The 19,185-nt window shown below is 46.9% G+C and overlaps 1 protein-coding gene across 1 annotated transcript in view; it reads left to right on the top strand.

The window, feature by feature from the left end:
- The window catches only part of frem1b (Fras1 related extracellular matrix 1b), a 34,280-nt gene that overhangs the window by 10,072 nt on the left and 5,023 nt on the right, over positions 1-19,185 (top strand). Inside the window, 19 exon segments of the mRNA XM_051077048.1 lie at positions 1,005-1,349; positions 1,769-1,911; positions 1,988-2,184; positions 2,264-2,353; positions 2,355-2,601; positions 2,695-2,903; positions 3,852-3,945; positions 4,175-4,427; positions 4,522-4,716; positions 7,653-7,841; positions 7,924-8,120; positions 8,202-8,427; positions 8,873-9,017; positions 10,604-10,628; positions 10,630-10,746; positions 11,442-11,543; positions 11,545-11,653; positions 13,160-13,424; positions 17,299-17,719. Of these exon segments, the coding sequence (XP_050933005.1) occupies positions 1,005-1,349; positions 1,769-1,911; positions 1,988-2,184; positions 2,264-2,353; positions 2,355-2,601; positions 2,695-2,903; positions 3,852-3,945; positions 4,175-4,427; positions 4,522-4,716; positions 7,653-7,841; positions 7,924-8,120; positions 8,202-8,427; positions 8,873-9,017; positions 10,604-10,628; positions 10,630-10,746; positions 11,442-11,543; positions 11,545-11,653; positions 13,160-13,424; positions 17,299-17,719 (3,569 nt within the window).

The raw sequence follows: 19,185 nt of genomic DNA, 5'->3' as shown, positions 1-19,185 counted from the left end.
CTCTGGTTAAACTACATCTTTATTTTACATTTAATTTAAATCAATTGAATTTATATTTGTCATTTATCCACTTTGAAAACAGAAATTACAAAAATATATGATTTTATATCTCATTGAAAGGTGAAATTACACAGTCTGGTTGATTGGTTTTTCAGAATATCTTTTCCAATATTAATAGATATTGATAAATTTCATACACTTTTCTATTTTATTTTATTTATATAGCCACAAAACTCAAGTCAATAAAAGACTTAAATCATTATAACATGATGCTATCATCACTGAAAAGTAAGTGAATAGTATAATTGAATTATTGTTGAGTCCTCAAGTTGTTACTGTGAATTTCATTTTAAACCTGATTTAACTCAAATATTTAAACAGTTTAGGATTTAACTTTAATTTTTAGTTTCTTGTATTATTCTGGAAATAAAAGCACATCAATGACAAATCATCATTTTTATATTAAATCAATTCAATATCATCAATTTATATTTTAAATTGAGAGATTTACACTCGTGCTGAATATAAAGAAGGAGGAGGAGATGGTTTTTCATCCTAAATAAATCCTAAACATTAAATATATATACAAATATAGAACATTTTTAATTTAGACACAGAAATTAATTTTCTCATTTACAGCTCATGTTCTGTAAATGTTCCAGGCTCTAACCTCCAGTAGAAGTTGGTGTAAAAAAGTGCAGCTGAAAATCATCATCAGTACTTTTATTTAGTTTTTTATTGTATTTTCAAAGTGTTTCATGGTCCAAGACAAATTTCCCCACAAACATTTAAAATATTTTTTGTTCTAAAAGTCTTGAAAACAGAACGTACTGTGTGTTGAAATATTAAATATATTAAGAAATAAACTGTCTCTGTGTTAGTGAGTGATTCAAGGTTCTAAGTTTTGTAGGATTGTTTTGTGGTTTTAGGACGTGAAATAAATCATTTCAATCTCTTGGTTACAGCCAGTAAAATCACACGTCACCTTCGTCTTGTGTTTCCAGGTGGGAAGGCGTTCATGTTCCGTGTTCGGGACCTGAGGGAGGGCGTGGTCGTCTACCACCACTCCGACAGCGACACCACCCGGGACCACATCGTCTTCCGCATCAGCGACGGCCGTCACAGCATCCGCCACAAGTTCCCCATCAACATCCTGCCCAAAGACGACTCCCCGCCGTTCCTCATCAACAACGTGGCGGTGGAGGTGGAGGAGGGCGGCGCCGTGAGGCTGGAGGAGTACATGCTGCTGGCCTCCGACCTCGACTCCAGCGACGACTACATCCTCTACCAGGTGGTCTCCTCCGCCCGGGCCGGGCAGCTGGTCAGGAAGACCTCCACCCAGGAGACAGGTGAGGGTGGAGCTGAAACATAAACACAGTACGACTTCTGTTTCTTATCATGGACTGGTGAGTAGAAACACAACGAGGCTGTAAAGGTGGACTGGTGAGTAGATGGGTTTTCATGTTAACGTCCCCGACAACCTCTGTAGTCTCATTTAGACACTCGTTAGCAACCGCCTTTTTTAAGACACCTAAAAGCTTCAAACATCAGGAGTGGGGGATTTACTGACCCATTTTATGTCCGAGAATCAAACCTGAAAATGTCTTGAGTTTGTGTTAAAACCACAGACCTTATTTCAGACATTTAACCAGAAACACAGGAAGTGCTAACATGCTAACATGCTAACTGACTTCCTGGTTCTAGTCCTGCTTCCTAAGTGCTGTACAGGTACAGCAGGTACTAAATGTACGAAGTGTATTTGTTGCAGGAGTCCCAGTGGACAGTTTCCTGCAGAGAGACCTGATCCAGGGTCAGATCTACTACCAGCACTCAGGGGAGGAGCAGTTCGAGGACTCCTTCGACTTCACGCTGTCCGACAGCCACCAGCCGCCCAACCTCTCCCAGACATACGTGAGCTGAACAAACAGAAAACAGATGGAAAGTCCTGCTGCCTCTTTAACACTGACAGACTCCTTCCTCTCCTCAGACCGTGGTGGTCCACGTCTTCCCGGTGAAGGACCAGCTCCCGGTGGAGGTCCCCGGCAGCGTCCGCTCTCTGACGGTGAAGGAGACGGAGGTGGTTTACATCACTCAGTCTCACCTGCACTTCACGGACAGAGAACATCCAGGCACCGACCTGACCTACGTCATCACGCAGCCCTGCTTCAGCCCGCTGCATCCTGGGTAAGAACCGCATCTGTTCAGCTCGGCGTGAAACGTTTCCTCTGGGCTGTTGATTCTGATTTTGTTTATTTACTTTGAGGCTGATGGACGCAGGACGTCTGTTCTACACGGACACCACCAACGCCATGAAGAGGGACCACATGGTGCCGGTGTTAAAGTCCTTCACGCAGGTTTGAAACACAGAAACAGACTCTCTGCATCCTGAACTATTCAACACCGTTTAAACACACTCCCGCTGTGATTTCCCAGCATGCCGTGAACCACATGAAAGTGGCCTTCATGCCTCCCGTGGAGGACATCGGCCCCACGCCGCTGTTCGTCCAGTTCGTCTTCTCCGTCAGCGACCACCACGGCGGCACCGTCTCCGGCCTCCTCTTCAACATCACCGTCACCCCCGTGGACGACCAGGCGCCAGAGGTCAGAGGTCGCGCTGAGACCGAGCTTCATTTAAATCCGGTGATTTGACTTCATCTGATTTACGTTTTTTCGACGCCTGTTGTGGATCCTCAGGCCTTCACCAACCTGCTGCGGGTGGAGGAGGGCGGAGGGGCCTTTGTGACGGAGGAGCACCTCCTGGTCCAGGATCGGGACAGCGGGGAGGAGGCTCTGAGGGTGGAGGTCCAAAGGACGGCTCGTCACGGTCGACTGGAGCTGCAGGGCCGGACGCTGCTGCAGGGAGACCGGTTCACCCTGCAGGACCTAAGAGGACTGAGACTCAGGTCAGACTGGAATCATTCAGTATCTGTATTATCTCTGATGACAGTGTTGAGGGCCTAATGAAGTTTTAAAAATGGAATCAGTCCACTACTGAGCAAGAGCTTTGTAGCTAGCAACCTTTACGTTTAACCAGAAACATCACTATATATCAATACCAGACTCCACTGACAAAAACAAGGATTTAACAAAGCAGAACACAGGAGCTGCTGGAATACTGTGTGTGTTACTGTGTGACTTTCAGTGGTGGAAGAAGTAATGAGATACTTTACTGAAGTAAAAGTACCACACAGTAACACAGACACACTAACAGATGGAGGCGGTGGTATTCCAGCAGCTCCTGTGTTCTGCTCCATAAAATTCCTGTTTTTGTGAATGGAGTCTGGCAGGCAAAAGTAAATTTTCTTCTGTTTCAGTCATTTACACCCAAAACCCAGACTGAAAAACACTGGAGTTTTCCTTAAAGATGACGGAGTTAAAGACGACGTGTAACAGAAGACGGGTGGTTTGTCGGATCAGTGGCTGCAGCTACACGGAGACCAAACGTGATCAAAGCTGTGTGGATATTACAGAGGGCCAACACTAATGAGACGGTTACACACTTCAGTTCCATGATTACTCACTGCGGACATGTAAACGTTGACCCACGGGAACTGCTCCCTTTGTAAACTGTTAGTCTGCAGCCTCTTTGATTCAGCGGGTCTCGGTGGATTTAGTGTTTACAGAGTCACTGATGCAGCAGCCGAAGCCACAGAAACATAAACTAAAACCTCAGGAGGAAACTCGTTCAGTCGGAAGTGGCTGTTTGTAAATGTGGTTGTTGTGAAGAGAGTTTATGTCTGAGTTTTCTGGCCCTTTCATGTGACGTGCAGCCTCTGTAAACCACAACAAACCTGCTCTGTTTAGTTTGCTTTATTACATTTCATAAAGTTAATAAAGTGCGATTGTTGCAGGTACATCCATGACGACTCTGAGACCACTGAGGATGAAGTCGGACTGAAGGTGACGGACGGTCTGAACTCAGCTGACGTGGTCTTACCGATACAGGTGAGCTCCCAGAAACCAGAGACTGAAGAGAAAGATTTTTAAAGACTCTAAGGGTTATTTTTGAACTGGTCCTGGATTTGTGCTGAGATGTCAGTGATAGTTGTGGTGCCGACCAGCTGCAGGTGTCGACTGTGGTTGAGTTGATGCATCGTGGCCTCCTGGTGTTTGAGCTGAGATGTTCTCCAGTCCCTGTGAAGCAGCATCCATCAGCTCCCTGTCCTGTCTTTAGATCCTGCCCATGAACGACGAGCCTCCGCAGCTGGGCGGAGGTCTGAGGGGGGAGCTGATCTGTGAGGAAGGGGGCCGGGTCCAGGTGACGGTGGACTACCTGTCGGCCACAGACCGGGACAGCGACGACTCCAGACTGACCTACATGCTGGCCCGGAGTCCGGGCAGAGGGGAGCTGCAGAGAGCCGGACTCACTGTGGACAAGTTCTCCCAGCAGGACCTGCTGCAGGGCCACATCTACTACGTCCACACGGGTGAGGGTGCGAATCACCACAGACCACGAACGCACCGTGAAGTTTGGAATCGAATCCCGCTGCTTTAAGAAAAACAATCGTTTGTTGTGTTTAGGAGGAGAGGTCGGACCTGAGCCCGTGTCCGACACCGTCACCCTCATCATCTCCGACGGCGAGGCTGGAGGGACGGACAGCTGTTGCCATGGAGACGCCCCGCCCCCGCCCGTCCCCCTCCACGGCACGCTTCCCGTGTACGACCTCAACATCACCGTCCTCCCCGTCAACAACAAAGTCCCCATCGTGTCTCTGGGTAAGTCACTAATGCCATGGACGGAGGCTGTTTCCTGTTGAGCTGCAGGACGTTAGCGTTAGCAAAGTGCACCTGCATCGTTACGGTACACACCTGTCCCAGCCGGAGCCCCCCCCCCCCCCCCCAAACCATCCAGGCTCTCCCCTCGAAGCTGTGAGGATCCTCAGCAGCCAGAAACACAACAGATGAGATTTAGTTCAAACTACTGACGAGATAAAAAGGAAATAAAAGCTGAAGTTAAAGTGGTTCGTTAACGTGAAGGATTCAGAGACGTTTTCCACCTGAGCTGCAGAGTGAACGGAGCCGAGAGCCGGGAACGAGTCAGAGAGTGTGTGTGTGTGTGTGTGTGTGTGTGTGTGTGTGTGTGTGTGTTGTTGTTGTTGTTGTTGTTGTCGATGCCAACTCGTCCTGGTCTTCGCTGCTGACAATCCTCTTAATGCAGCCGAGCAGCTCTGACCCCGACAACACGCCGTCACCTATCAGTCCAACACACACTCTGCTCTGGGAGGGGGGGGGAGCTAATGTATACAACACACAACATGTAACACACACACACACACACACACACACCCTCGCTCTCTCTCTCCTGGGGAGGGTGATCGTTCTCACTGGAGTCGGAGCCAAGAAGAGGGATTGAGGAGCTCTGTGGTTATCAATGGAGACCAGTGACCACTGGGACTCACACTGGGATGACTGATGGTGTGTGTGTGTGTGTGTGTGTGTGTGTGTGTGAGGGAGGGGGTGGGGCATCATAGCGGCACGTTCTTGTTTACACACTGCAAAAAATCTCAGTTGTACGTCTGCTCCTTCAAAACGTCTTCATTTCCCTAAAACTGTTTCAGCAGAAATCTGCTTGTTTCTGATGTTTTTATATAATTAAACATATTTTTCTTCTTGTGCTTTATCCAGTCATAAGATCTTTTTTTAAGATTTCAAGAGAAGCAATTAGAATTTTTTCCACTGCACTCTACTTGAAGCAAACATTTATTTATTCCAAACATTTTCAGATGATCCTTGAAATAAGTTGATTTTAATGGAAACAGGTTGAAATATTCTCTCTGCACCGTCTGTGTGAGGATTAGAAGAGGCTTCCTGTTTCCTGTGCTTCATGTAGTTCCTCTGTTTAGTTAAGAGAATATATTTTAAAAAAACAGTAAACAGATACATATATGTATATACGTTATGAGGCTTTGTCTGTAAAAGTTCTGCATTCAAAGAAAAGTACGAAAGTATCAGCATCAACATGAAGGACCAAAAGTAAAAGTTCTGATTCTGCACAGTGGTCTGTTTCAGAATGATGTTATTGTTGCAGCTTCATCTGTTTTAATACGTCAGAATTCATACTTTGATTTTGTGTTGATGTGAATCTGCAGAGTAATCAGATAATTATAGTGCAGTAAAAAGTTCAGTATTTCAGTTCAGTTAAATTAGTTTCATCGACCAGTTTATTTCACATTAAAATCAGTTTAAAAGTTGAATGTCAGAGCAGAGTTGATGTGGCGTTGATGTTTTTTGCAGTGTGTGTCTGTTGTGTATCTGCTGAGTTGTGTGCACGTTGCATTGTGGGTGATTTTTGGCATTTGTGAGTGTGAGTGTGTCGGCTAACGAGGTTGGCGCTGATGTGTTTAAAGTGAAATCTGTCTATTGTCTGTGGGTGTTGGGTGAGATTATTATTTCCCTGTGTGTGTGTGTGTGTGTGTGTGTGGACAGTGGACAATGAACATCTTTACAGAAACAAAAGAGAAAAGAAGCACATCCCTCCTTCACAATAGCCGCCGTGTAGTAGCCGTCTCGCTGGCCGGATTACTGCAGCGCTACCAGCGGAGGGATAACTCCCTAATCCTGCCAGCATATCTCCCCATTCATTCAACACCGACACAGGCCAAACAGAGCGGGGGGGTGTGTGTGGTGTTTCTTGGTCTAATTAATTAGCAGTGAATAAAGACGCAGAGTAAGAGCATTAGCGCAGAGAAACAGGAGGAATCCAGCTTTACCTTGTTTCTTATTTTTAGAGCAGTGCTGGTTTATCAGCGGGATCCAGGACAGTCCGTCGTTAATGCAGCGTGTACGTTCACATACACTGAGCTCATAAACATGGAGTCTGAGAGGTGTTTGTGTCTGTTAATTAACAGGAGTGATGGATTCATTAGCAGCTGGGACAGATGGATGATGGGTTGATAGATGTTCGGACGGGTCCCCCCCCAGTTTAACAGGTTAAAATCCCTCCCTGATCTGGGTTTAATCATTTCCCTTCATGTACTTGCTAAAAGTTTCCTGATGAGGTGAAGCTTGTGGCAGCGTTCGATCATCATGTTGGTTTATGATCAGACGTGTCGATCTGATCTCAGGAGTCAGGAAACAGCTCGTCTCCTCCTCGGCACGGTGGTGCAGCGGGCTTCTGTTTACCGTGTTCACGAGAAGTGATATTAGGAGTGTAACGATATGTTCACACCTCCAGACAAAATGTGAATGAATGTGATACAGGACGACTGAACTACCTTGGTTGTTATCACCAAGTTCTAAAATATTTAGTTTGAGACTCTAAATGACACAACATCTGCTTTAATGTTCCAAATAGAAATGTAATGTTCAGTATATGAGACTGTGGCTCTTTACTGTGAACAGGATTGAACTGTTTTTATTAAAAGTGCAGGTTGTTTTTTATGTAAACGTCTGGTTGAAGCTCGGGAATAAAACAGTCTGATGATATTTTAGTTGCAGTTTGTGATTTGATATGAACGGAATCTGAACTCTCTGAGCAGTTTCAGGTACCGGGACGTTAGAACCAGTCCTGTAAACTGGGATGTGGAGTCGGTCCAGATCAGGCTTGTTCCAGCACCATCCTGTCTCTGGTCCGAGGTTCGATCCTCAGACCAGATCAGAACACGAGCCTCAGTAGAAATACTCTGACCGGCTGTCTGACTGTCCTGGTCCAGGTGAGTCCATGCTGGTGGTGGAGGAGGGCTCCTCGGCCTGTCTGTGTGGGGGGGTCCTGGGAGCCTCAGACCCCGACAGCCCCCCTGACCAGCTGACCTTTCACCTGGAGACCCCGCCCCTGCACGGCTTCCTGGAGAACACGCTGCCGACGCCCGGCTCGGAGAAGAGCAACGCAGGAGTCCGAGTCGGTCAGTGTGTGTGTGTGTGTGTGTGTGTGTGTGTGTCAGGTACGCCTGACCTCACCTGACCCTGGACTTTTTCTTTTCCCAGAATCCTTCAGCCTTGTCCACCTGACCTCTGGTTTCATCAACTACGTCCAATCAGAGCACAAGGGGGCGGAGCCGACGGTGGACCAGCTGTCCATCAGCGTGAGCGACGGGCTGCATCGCTCCGCCCCCGTCCCCTTCTACATCATCATCAGTCCGACCAATGACGAGACGCCTTCTCTGCTGCTCGCCGACTTCAGTGTACGTACCCTGCACCTTTAATCTGCTGTGTAACGATCACTGCGACCTCACGGCGGCGCTGTTCCTCTCGTCCTCCTGCAGGTGAAGGAGGGCGGGATCAGGGAGCTGACTCCCTCCATACTGGACGCTCTGGACCTGGACGCCCCTCCGGACCTCCTCACCTTCACGGTGGTGCGGCCGCCGGCTCACGGCCGCCTCATCAACGCCATCTACGACGCCGACCTGAGCCGCTACAGAGCGATGGGAGCCGAGCTCCTGCAGAGGAGCCTCCCCGTCACCTCCTTCACCCTGCAGGAGCTCCGATCAGGTGAGAGGGGGACCAACGAGTCCCTGAGAGTCCAGAAACAGTCACTGTGATCGAGTCTTAGCACTAACTGTCACTGCACATGTCGACGGGTGAACACAAACCTGTGTTAATATACTAATTCATATCTGATTCAGCCTGTTAGAGTCAGTAGAGATCAGTAGAGTCTGATCACAGTCAATACTCCAGAAAAATAAAATCATTAGAATTAGTGACAAAGTTGAACAAGAATCAAAACATTTTAATGAAGCAAAAAACTCATTCAGTTAAAAATAATAAACAATAAAACTGAAATAAGTGTCCAACAGTTTTAAATAAAAACAGTGATACTAATCAGACATGTTGGGAAGGACCCAGACCCTGGTCACCTTTAGTCCTGAACCAGGACCTGGATCTGAAAGTCAAACAGGAAGTGATTCTCCAGGATTCCCCCCCCCCCCCCCCGCAGGCATGAAGATCGTGTACATGCACGATGACACAGAAACCCTGAAGGACGCCGTGGCTCTGCAGCTGACAGATGGCGTCCACACAGTCCAGGGGACGGCTCAGGTCACTGTGCTGCCGGTCAACGACGAGAAACCACGACTGCTCAAGTACACACACACACACACACACACACACACACACACAGATGTGGATTTGTGAGGATTTCGTGTTTAATGCTTGTTAATGTGAGAGGTGTGTGTGAGGTCAGGGTCAGTGCAGAGTTTCTGAGGCTCATGTTCAGAGATAAGATTTTTAACATCGATATAATGTGAGTTTAAATATTAAATCAACAGTAAAGTAAAAAGGAACAGTTCAGTGATTTATATGAACTTTACATCGACTCATTAAGGAGACTTACAGGTGAGGGACGACTCTAAAGCCTCAGAGCAGCAGGAGACTTTAAATCTGAGGAAAGACATGAGACTTCAGGAGTCTGACATTTTCAGCCGACTGCTTTCTCACTGCACCAACTGTTGTGACTCTGATCTTAAACCAGATGAAGGATTTTAGTCGTCAGACGTCTGGATCTTCAGTGATCAGAGAAACAAGCTGAGCTAACAGCTGCTCTCCACGTCACAGAGAAACATCGATTCTTTATATGGAACTGTTAAGTTCTCTGGTTCGCTCAGTCTGTCATGTAAAACAGACGAGTAAAAAGACGAGTGTAAACAACCAACATGGTAAATCATCTAACCTTCATATTATATATATTAGAATCTGACAGGAGGTCAGATTCTATGAGGTTCTGATGTGTGAGAAAAACTAGAGGAATTGTCTTTAAACAGCATCAAACATGAATCTACAGGGATGAAGTGTAATTAGTGCAGCAGAGAGGGGGAGGAGGGGGGAGGAGAGAGGGGTGTGCACATGTGGCCGGTCGCTTTGCATGAATGGGTGGTTACAGAGGAAAAATCTGTGACCTCCCTCCTCCTCCTCCTCCTCCTCCTCCTCCTCCTCTTTGCATCCTTGACTGGGTTCCCCCACCACCTCCTCCACCTCCTCGCTGTCCCCGGATCAGTGGTCGGTGCGTGGCTGCGCTGGCACAGGCCGAGCTGGTACTGTAAAGCCACCGAGGCAGAAGTAACGCAGAGACTTGGCAGATGCCGGCCTCCTTGTTTTTAGTGTTTCCTGCAGGATGGACGTGGCAGCAGCTTCTCTCCTGCGTGGATTTTAGTTCCGAGTGAAGAAGCAGCCAGACGGTTTCTGATGTTCACCTCCTCCCCCTCCTCCCCCCCCCACCTCCCCCCACGATCCCGCTGGAAAAACCTGCTCTCACATCAACACAAACTTTCAACTTCCTCCTGCTTGTATCACAGTTAAAGTGCAGGTCTCCTCATAACTTCACTTAAATCAACATCATGCAGCTGTTTAAGCTGCAGAATCATTGTGATGGTTCACACAGGGAGAACGGAGCCTCGCTCATTTGAACACCTGTGGTTACAGGTTCGATCTCCCTCTGACTGACTGATAATCAGATATCAAGAGTTAGAAACAGAGTTTGGTGTTAGTTACAGCCACAGCACTTCCTGCTGCAGGAGCAGGGGATCATGGGTAATCTGTGCTGTTTGCACTGAACCGCTCAGTCTTATCCTCTACAGAGGAAAAGTGCAGGAAGGGAACAAAATCTGCAAAACTAACCCTCACCCTCATGGTCCATATTCTAACCTCTGTCTCTTCTTCGTTGGTGTCCCAGGAATGCTGGGTTGGAGGTGGACTCTGGTGAGCAGGAGGGTGATTTCCAGCGTGGCTCTGGAGGCCGAGGACGTGGACACCCCCCCAGACCAGGTGTACTACTTCATCAACGCTGCGCCGCGGTTTGGAAAACTGCAGCTCAGGGTGAGGAAGCTGCCCTGTGTGTGTGTGTGTGTGTGTGTGTGTGTGTGTGTGTCTCACCTGAAAACAAAAACCCTCTGAATACAGAGCTAACGTTGGGAGCTGCAGCTGCATGCTGACACTTCTCCATGTGAATGTGTTCATGTCTGATCTGAGGTCGAGGTCCTCCTAATCCCAGCCCACCTGCAACCACAGATAATTAGACAATAATATACACGTTGGCTTCTTGACCACTCTAAAACTTTTCAAGAAATAAGAAAACAATAAAAAACTGTGCACACTTTAATCGCTGCTAACAAACGTTAGCCGTGCTAACCCCAGCAGCCTTCTCTCCTGACAGGCTAGCATCAACACACCAGTTTATTCTGACGCAGCCTGCAGATAACTTTATTTTCATTTCCCAGATTAAAGCATCCGTCCAGCTGTACAGTCTGCTGGGTTGAAACACTGGGCATTAGTGCGAGGAGACGTAAAGTTCACTGGTGTTGCACATGAATAAAATCTAAATGGTTACTGTAACCGACCAGTGAGGGCAGCAGAGTTTAGTCAGCTGGTTGTGTTCATCTTGGAAAACAGCAGCTTGACTGAAAAAGACTCAGCTGACACGTTTGATTAGATTTATTCACCCACATTAACAGATGAGACCCAGGGATCCTCTGGCTGTTCTGATGCTTCTGAACTCTGTGACTCTCCTGCAGACGGAGTCGGGGTGGACCGAGCTGTCGGCCGCTCAGAACTTCACCCAGGACGACGTGGAGATGAACCGTCTGTGGTACAAACACACCTGCCGCCGCCTCCGCCAACACCGCCAGCTTCAGAGGTCACGACAGCTTCCGCTTCACCCTCAGCGACCTGGACAACGAGTCTCCGCCTCAGAGCTTCTTCATCTCCGTCCACACTGTGCAGAAAGGTCAGAGGTCGTCTCAGTGGTGACAGACTTATCGTCCTGGTTTACAGAGACTGACGCTCAGATTAGGAAGCAAACTTTATCAGTGACTGAAGAAAGTCAGAGAAAGGTCAGCGTGTGGGCCTCGTCCTTCTCATGCTGCTCCCTCACCTGTACAGATCACTCAGTGGTTGGATCCAGATACAGACTCTCTGAGAGCTTCTTCCTGCTGAAGTCTGGTTAGAATAAGAAAACACGTCCATTATTTGCTTTTCTTCTTTCATTGTAATAACTTTACTTAGTTCTGCTGAGTTTAACTTCAATTTAATATTTACTCATTAGTAAAATATTATCTGAAACTCTGAGGCTCTTCCTTCGAGCTAAATGCTAACACGCTAGTCAATGTGATAATGTTTAGCATGTTAGTGTGCTAACATTTAGTTAATTAGCACTAAAGTAAAGCTGAGGCTGCACTTTTGTTCACGTTGGCTTAAAAGGTGAATTTCAAATTTTTATTCTTGGCCTGGAAACGGAACAGAGTCACCTCCAGGAGGAGGAGGAGGAGGAGGAGGAGGAGGAGGAGGAGGAGGAGGTGGAGGAGGAGGAGGAGGAGGAGGAGGAGGAGGAGGAGGAGGAGGTGGAGGAGGAGGAGGAGGAGGAGTCGACGTCGACGTCATGAAGATTGTGAAATGAAAAACAGCTTAAAGATTTAAGTTTCAGACCAAAAATAAAAATGTTACTCACACACACACACACACACACACTGCACCTTCACACTCCTCCACCCTCTGTGGTCCCAGTGGCCGAACATGGTTCATACATTATTGAGCCCCCCCCCCCGCAGCTTTGCCAGTCGGGTGAACACGGCGCTGCGAGGCCTCGGCCCTTCTGGCTCCGGGCCCTCTGATCCTGGAGGAGCAGAGGTGAGAAACGGCCGGCCTCCTCAGCCGGTGAATAATTAACGGAGGGGAGGTGGAGCAGCTGTGGTGGGGCGTTGGCTCGTCTCCTCTGGGTGCTCCTCCTCCTCCTCCTCCTCCTCCTCCAAAAACAACAGCCCAAAAAAGAAACTGAGGCTTTGGCCTGTTTTTCTGGTTTTGGTTTGAGTTGAACTTAAATCATCATCTTTCCTGTCAAAGTGGACCAGAGTCAGACTTTTATTTAATATATAAGACTTTTTAATCTTTATTTTATCTCATCGATGTTCTTTTACAGAATCTCACTTTGGGTCAGATTTTGTTTTATTTTCTAAGATAATAGAAATTTGCTTGTCAATAATTCTAAAGCTTCTCATGACGTTTTATGAGGTTAATAAAATGATAAGTTGTCACACTGTCCACAGTTTTTAGAAACAAGGCAGAACTGTCCATACTAATATTTTTTAAGGGAGCAGGTTGGTTTAAACAGATTTTTAACCTGGATTTTATGATGCCACGCCCACAAATTGTTGAATTTTAAAAAACTAAAGATAAGAAGCCCTGCAGCAAACATTAAGAGGCTAACGGCTTCATCTGTTTAACGTTGTCTCCACAGGTGACATAGTGCTGATGAGCAAGGCAGTGCACCTGAGGGAAGGGCAGCGGGTCGTCCTGAACACCGACATCCTGCTGGCATCAGACTCGGCGGGTCGTCCGGAGGAGCTGGTCTACGCGGTGTCGATCCCGCCTCGACACGGCCTCGTCCACGCCGTCCAGCAGCCCGGAGTCCCGCTGACCAGCTTCACGCAGCTGGACGTCGCCGCGCACCGAGTCTGCTACACCCACGACAACAGCCACGAGTCCGAGTCCGACTCCTTCAGGTGAGAATACACAGTCGTCTGCAAAAAGTCTGAGCAAATTCCACATCCGGTTGATTTTTGAAGGGTAAAGAAGTGAATATAACACCTGCAGCCTTTCTTCAAATATTCATTTTATTTCATCAACTTAAAAAATATTTTAAAATCCTTGGATGTGTTTGATATTTAGGACTTGGACGATTTTCGGAATATAATTGTGATTTTTCTGGCAACGTAGCGAGTTGTTGATCTGTGTCCTCAGCTCAGCGGCCATTTTTCCACCTCTGATCGGTGAGCATGACTGTCTGTCAGTTAAGATTTGATCAGTCGTTCAGGCCTATTTGAGACCAGTCCCTCAGTAAAAACTTTGGACTTAAAGGTATTTCTGAACCAAATGACGTCTTAAAATGTCTCATACCAGGATCCAAACTTCCTGTAGGTGGATGTTAGACCAGCTGTGTGAGCGAGATCTGAAACTCATCAGTCAGGAGCTCAAATCAAGACTCAGAGCTGCAGTAGGAAGTGTTTGTAAACTGTGATCTCTGTCAGGAGGAGGTGCGGTGCGATCAGTCGTCACATCGCTGTGAAAGTATCAGCTCCGTATCCATACGTGACGCCTCCATGGTAAACATCCTGTTTACACCTGGAGGTCGTCAGGCTCACAGCGTGTTCAGATCCCAGGTGTAAACACACCTACGGTTTATTATCTGGATAATGTGTCTGATCAGATATTAGCTCCAGGATTTAATGGAGTTGAAGCTGCTGTGAGATTTAATCACCAGTTCATTCAATCTGAAGGAAAATCTGTCTGGAATATTTATTACATTTCTGTTTATTTGGAATAATTCAACGTCCAGATCCTCAGAGTAATATTTAATTCCACTGTGAAACGACAGAAATAAAGTCATGAGCATTTTAGAGATTGAACAGCTTTAATTCGTGAGTTGAAATAGTATATTTTAATGTTTTAATGTCTTTATTTTTATTTACTTTCATCACTTAATTTGTCTTTTACATAAAAAATAAAAATAAAAGAGTGAAATAAATAAAAGCAGGTGCGTATGGATAAACTGAATATTAATACTGATCAGAGCATGTAAAGAAAGTGATAATAAAAATAGGAAGTGATATTTAGTCGCTGGTCGATGCAGAGCAGCTGTGCTGTTTGACTTTGGCCCTCTCACTCAAGTGAAGCTATTTTGCAGCACAGCATGAAATTCTGCAAACATCAGGAGAATAAATGGCAAATTATCTGCCTGCATATTGTGAGAGGAGGATATTTCTGTCGGCACCGCGCCCCGGAAAAAGTATCACACGCAACATTTGGCCGACGAAAGAAAACTGGGCAGCGAGACGAGAGAGAAAAAACCCGTCAGCGTCGGGAGACGAGAGGCTTTCTCTGCTGCAGTATGTTTATCTGCTTTTCCAGCCAATTTGGCATCGGCAGGGTTTTTAAAGGGGGGAGGAGGAAGGGGGGAGGAGGTGGGGTGAGTGTTGGTGTGTGTGACCTGGAGTGTGTGCAGACCCCGGGTTTGTCACCCAGACCTCCGCTGCCCCAACCGGCTGGCTATCTGGCTCCGAAAGGCCGGCGAGATCGCAGCCAAGGCCGAGAGACTGAGAGGAAGAGAGAGAGAGAGAACCGGCCAATCAGACGGCCGATCAGACAGACAGGAAGTCAGTCTGTCAGAGAGATGAGTGTAAAGGAAGGAAACACCTCTGATAAAGGTGTGTGTAGAGTTTGTTGTTGTTCGTTTGTCAATGACTTCAGTTATAAATAAAGATTGAGGTCAGATCTGAGATCAGGTGACAGAGGCACAGACGCTCACTTGGACTCGAAGTCGTTAGAGTTTGATGCCCAAAGGTCAAAGGTCACTGTGTCCCTGCAGAACACGATGTCTCAGCAGCGTCTTCAGGGATTTTCTCCACATCTGGTACAAACTCTCACTTGGACTCGAAGATGAAGTCATTAGATTTAGTCAAAGGTCAAAGGTCACTGCAGGTCGTCCGCTGCGACCTGACACGTGGAGGCATAAAACCCTGAGGTGATGACTAAATGAATCAAGCAGCACAAGAAGTGAAATATTGATCATTGATTGATCATCTATTGTTGTCACACAGTGAAATAACAACTTGAACAAACCTGATTTTTCACAAACGTCTTGATCCAGATCCCGGAGCTCCTGATCCTGAACTCTGAGTCCAACGAGCTCCAGATCAATCGAGGGACTCGATCATAACATATCAACAACAGATAATGATCACTGTTTCTATCTGTGTTGTTATTATTGTTGTTGTTGTTTATTATTGTGAGATGAGACCTGGTGGTGCGTTCAATGTCTGATCATCATCTTTGTTCTGAGTGAAAAGAGGATTTAATGATTCGATGTGTGTGTTATTAGAATGTTTGGCTGTTACGCAGACTCAGGTGTGTCCACATCCGAGTAACACACACCTGTGTGTGTGTGTGTGTGTGTGTGTGACAGCAGATGATGAATGGGCATTATTAGGAGAATAACAACAGCGCTGGCACGATGGCGGCCAGAGCACCGGCCACAGACGGCCGTCCCTGGGCAAATATGGCCGACACCGGAGCCAGATGTTACACCAGGACCTGCTCTGAGTGTGTGTGTGTGTGTGTGTGTGTGTGTGTGTGTGTGTGTGAGAGGCCCGGGGCAGTTTGTCAGCTGCAGGGCTGAGAGGCAGATTGTGTTGGCAGAGGGCTGAGAGGACGACAAAACACACACGTGTACAAACACACATGCAGCTCGTTTTCAGGTCCAGTGCACTGTCGATTGTCACCACAGTGTGTGTGTGTGTGTGTGTGTGTGTGTGTGTGATGATCCGGTGAACACACACTAACGCTCACCACAGCTTCAGATGGAGACAGGTCTTTATGTGAGTGATTGATGAGTGAAGCTGCTGACGATGTTACTCAGGGGAAACTCAGGAGATTTAATTAACTCAGCTCCACCTGGAGACTCTTCACTCCTCCTCCATGTTTGTTATTTGTTTCTTCTTCTTTGTAAAAAAACAGGGAGCTGTCTTAGACAAACGTAGTCCAGCCTCATGTTGACGGAGCTCTGCAGCAATCCAGAAAAACTTACGGTATAGTTAGATAGTTCAGTCTGGTGGTTCCCAACATAGGGGTCTGGCCCCTCCAAAGGGTCACCAGATGAATCTGAGGGGTCGTCAGATGAATCATGGGAGAGGAAAGAAGAAAAAACTAAATTCTGATTCACAAATTTACATTAATTTTATTGGACTTTTCTTTAATCTTGGATAATTCCTGGTGACATACATTCCACAGTCTCAATCTGAAAAGTAGCTGCAGCTGTCTGATGAATGTGAGGCAGGAAAAAGTCAAATATTATCATCTGACATGTGCAGGAGTAGAATGTGTATAAGATGGAAACAGAGAAGAGCTAGAGAACAAATGTTCAACAATCTTATTCACACAAGATTAAAAACTGTATAAACACATAAATTCCTATGAAACAACATGAAGGATAAAACTACTAAATTCTGGAGTGACAGGAAACTTTAATCTGCTTTTTGATCCATTTGAACTTTTATTTTTGGTGTTTCTGTTTTAGTTTATAAAAGAGTTTTGGACACTGCAGGAGCAGTAGATTAATATTTCTATTTTCCATGGGATATGGGACCAGTGTAGATTCCTCACTGTCTTTTCATTCTCTGAGAAACACCACAGTGAAAATGTTTTAATGTTTGTTTTAATTCTCAGAGTGAAGCCTTCAGACCCAAAGATATTCAGATTACTGTCAAATAATTCAACTAATCGATCAAGTAATCAATTAAACAAATTATTGTTTCTGTTGTAACCTTTGCAAACAGCTTGTCTCAGATCTGTTCCTCACTAGATTTAGTTTTGTCTTTGCAGTTTCGTCGTCACCAATGGCGCCTCGTCCCGCAGCGGCTCCCTCCACTTCACCATCGAACACGGCGACCGCATCCCCCCAACCCTCGACCGCAACGCCGGCCTCCGGCTGCAGGACGGAGCCACGGAGACCGTCACCTCCGACCGGCTGCGGCTCACCGACCCCGACACCGCCGCCGCCAACCTGAGCTACGTCGTCACGCAGCCGCCGCGCCACGGTAAGCTGCTGCTGAGAGGAGTCCCGCTGACGCCGCCGCTCAGGTTCACCCAGACGGACGTGGACGGCCTGAACCTGGCTTACCGGCACGACCTGGGCAGCCCGGCGGAGATCGACAGGTTCTACTTCCTGCCGACCGACGGGAACAACAGAGGATACCTGGAATTTGGACAGCTGAGAGAAGAGCCAGCGGTGTTTAACATTCAGGTGAGCTGCACATGTACAAGTCAGTTTAATGGGTCTAACCCCGACCCCTGACCCCTGACCCCTGACCCCCCACCACGTTTGGTGCAAATAAGTTCAGTATTTTCTGTGGAATCCTGCTGACAAACAGACACAGGTGAAAACAGAGACGTCAGCTTGAGTCAGGTATCAGACCTGGGATTAAACTGCAGCTTGTGTCTGAGTATCTGAGATAAAGAGAAGTGCAGGTGTAAACGCACAGAGGAAGGTGGGAGCAGAAGATGATGATGATGATGGTGATGGCGGCAGCGCCGGGGAAGGAAGTCCTGTCTTCCAGTGTGGTGAAGAAGTGGAGAGAGCCTGGAGGAGTCACTGAAGAGATCCATGACAGATGAATGAATAACACACCTGTATGTCACCACAGAGCGTGGACGTGTCAGTTTTCCACCACAAACTCTGAATGTCCAAAGTCCTGAAGTGGCCTTGGCACATGTCCAGGAACAGTCCCCACCGTTTTTGAGGCAAATCCTCCAGACACGAAAGAACAATTGAAATCATTTTCCACCTTCAAGCTTTCTGCGTTTAACTCGTCTCCTCCTACCTTTAGGACGCAAAGACAAACTGAGGATCTGGATCTGAAGGGGAACGTGACGGTTCTAATGCTAACTCTGTACAAACAGGAGAAGGTCTCTGCTTTACAGACAGTTTTCGTAATCGTGGTCTTTGGACTGTGGAGTTTTATAGCTCAGGTTTCAGAGACATTCAGTGCTGTTTTTGTTTTTCAAAATGTAGAAAATAGTCGGCCTCATCATTCAAGAGAAAAATCCACAAACATCACCTGACTCTGAACTTACCAACTCACCTGGACGCCATGTTCGTTGACACCTCACTTCTCAGTGAGTTCATACGAGGTGTGAAGACCCAGGATTCAGATTTCACAGGTGACGCGTTCACGTCAGGTGTAACCGGGGTCTGAGAGCAGGTAGAGTCAGGATTCAGATTCAGAGCGTCGTGAAGGCAGCAGTGGTGTTAGCGAGCGTCGAGCTGAAGTTGCTGTCGACTCTCAGGTGGACGACTGAAGTACACAGATAAATATTTGAAGAAGAGAGCAGCAGGTGAGCCAAGACACCCCCCCTACCTCCCCCCACCTCCCCCACCATCACATGTTACCTGCCCCCCCCCTTCCTCCCTCTCTCGTACATGTAGAGTCAGCCAGGTGGCTAACACACTGTCCTGAGCCTCTGAGACACTGGAGGCTGTTTGTGATTGGACGATGTGTTTGGTAACGTGTGTGTGTGTGTGTGTGTTTAGTATTTTCTGTTTATTTTTCTCCTGTAACACTGAAATAAAAACTGCAGACGGAGAAAAATTCAGCTGAAGGATGAACTCTGCTGATTTTATTATTTTATTTGTAAGATATGATGTGTTGTGTTTGTTGAACAGTGAACCTCTAAACCTCTTATATTATTATTTAACTGCTCTTGTATTTA

This window comes from Lates calcarifer, linkage group LG17 (genome assembly GCF_001640805.2).
Source record: "Lates calcarifer isolate ASB-BC8 linkage group LG17, TLL_Latcal_v3, whole genome shotgun sequence".
Taxonomy (NCBI): domain Eukaryota; kingdom Metazoa; phylum Chordata; class Actinopteri; family Centropomidae; genus Lates; species Lates calcarifer.
Note: the sequence above shows the minus strand (reverse complement) of the source record. Positions and strands in the feature narration are given on the sequence as shown.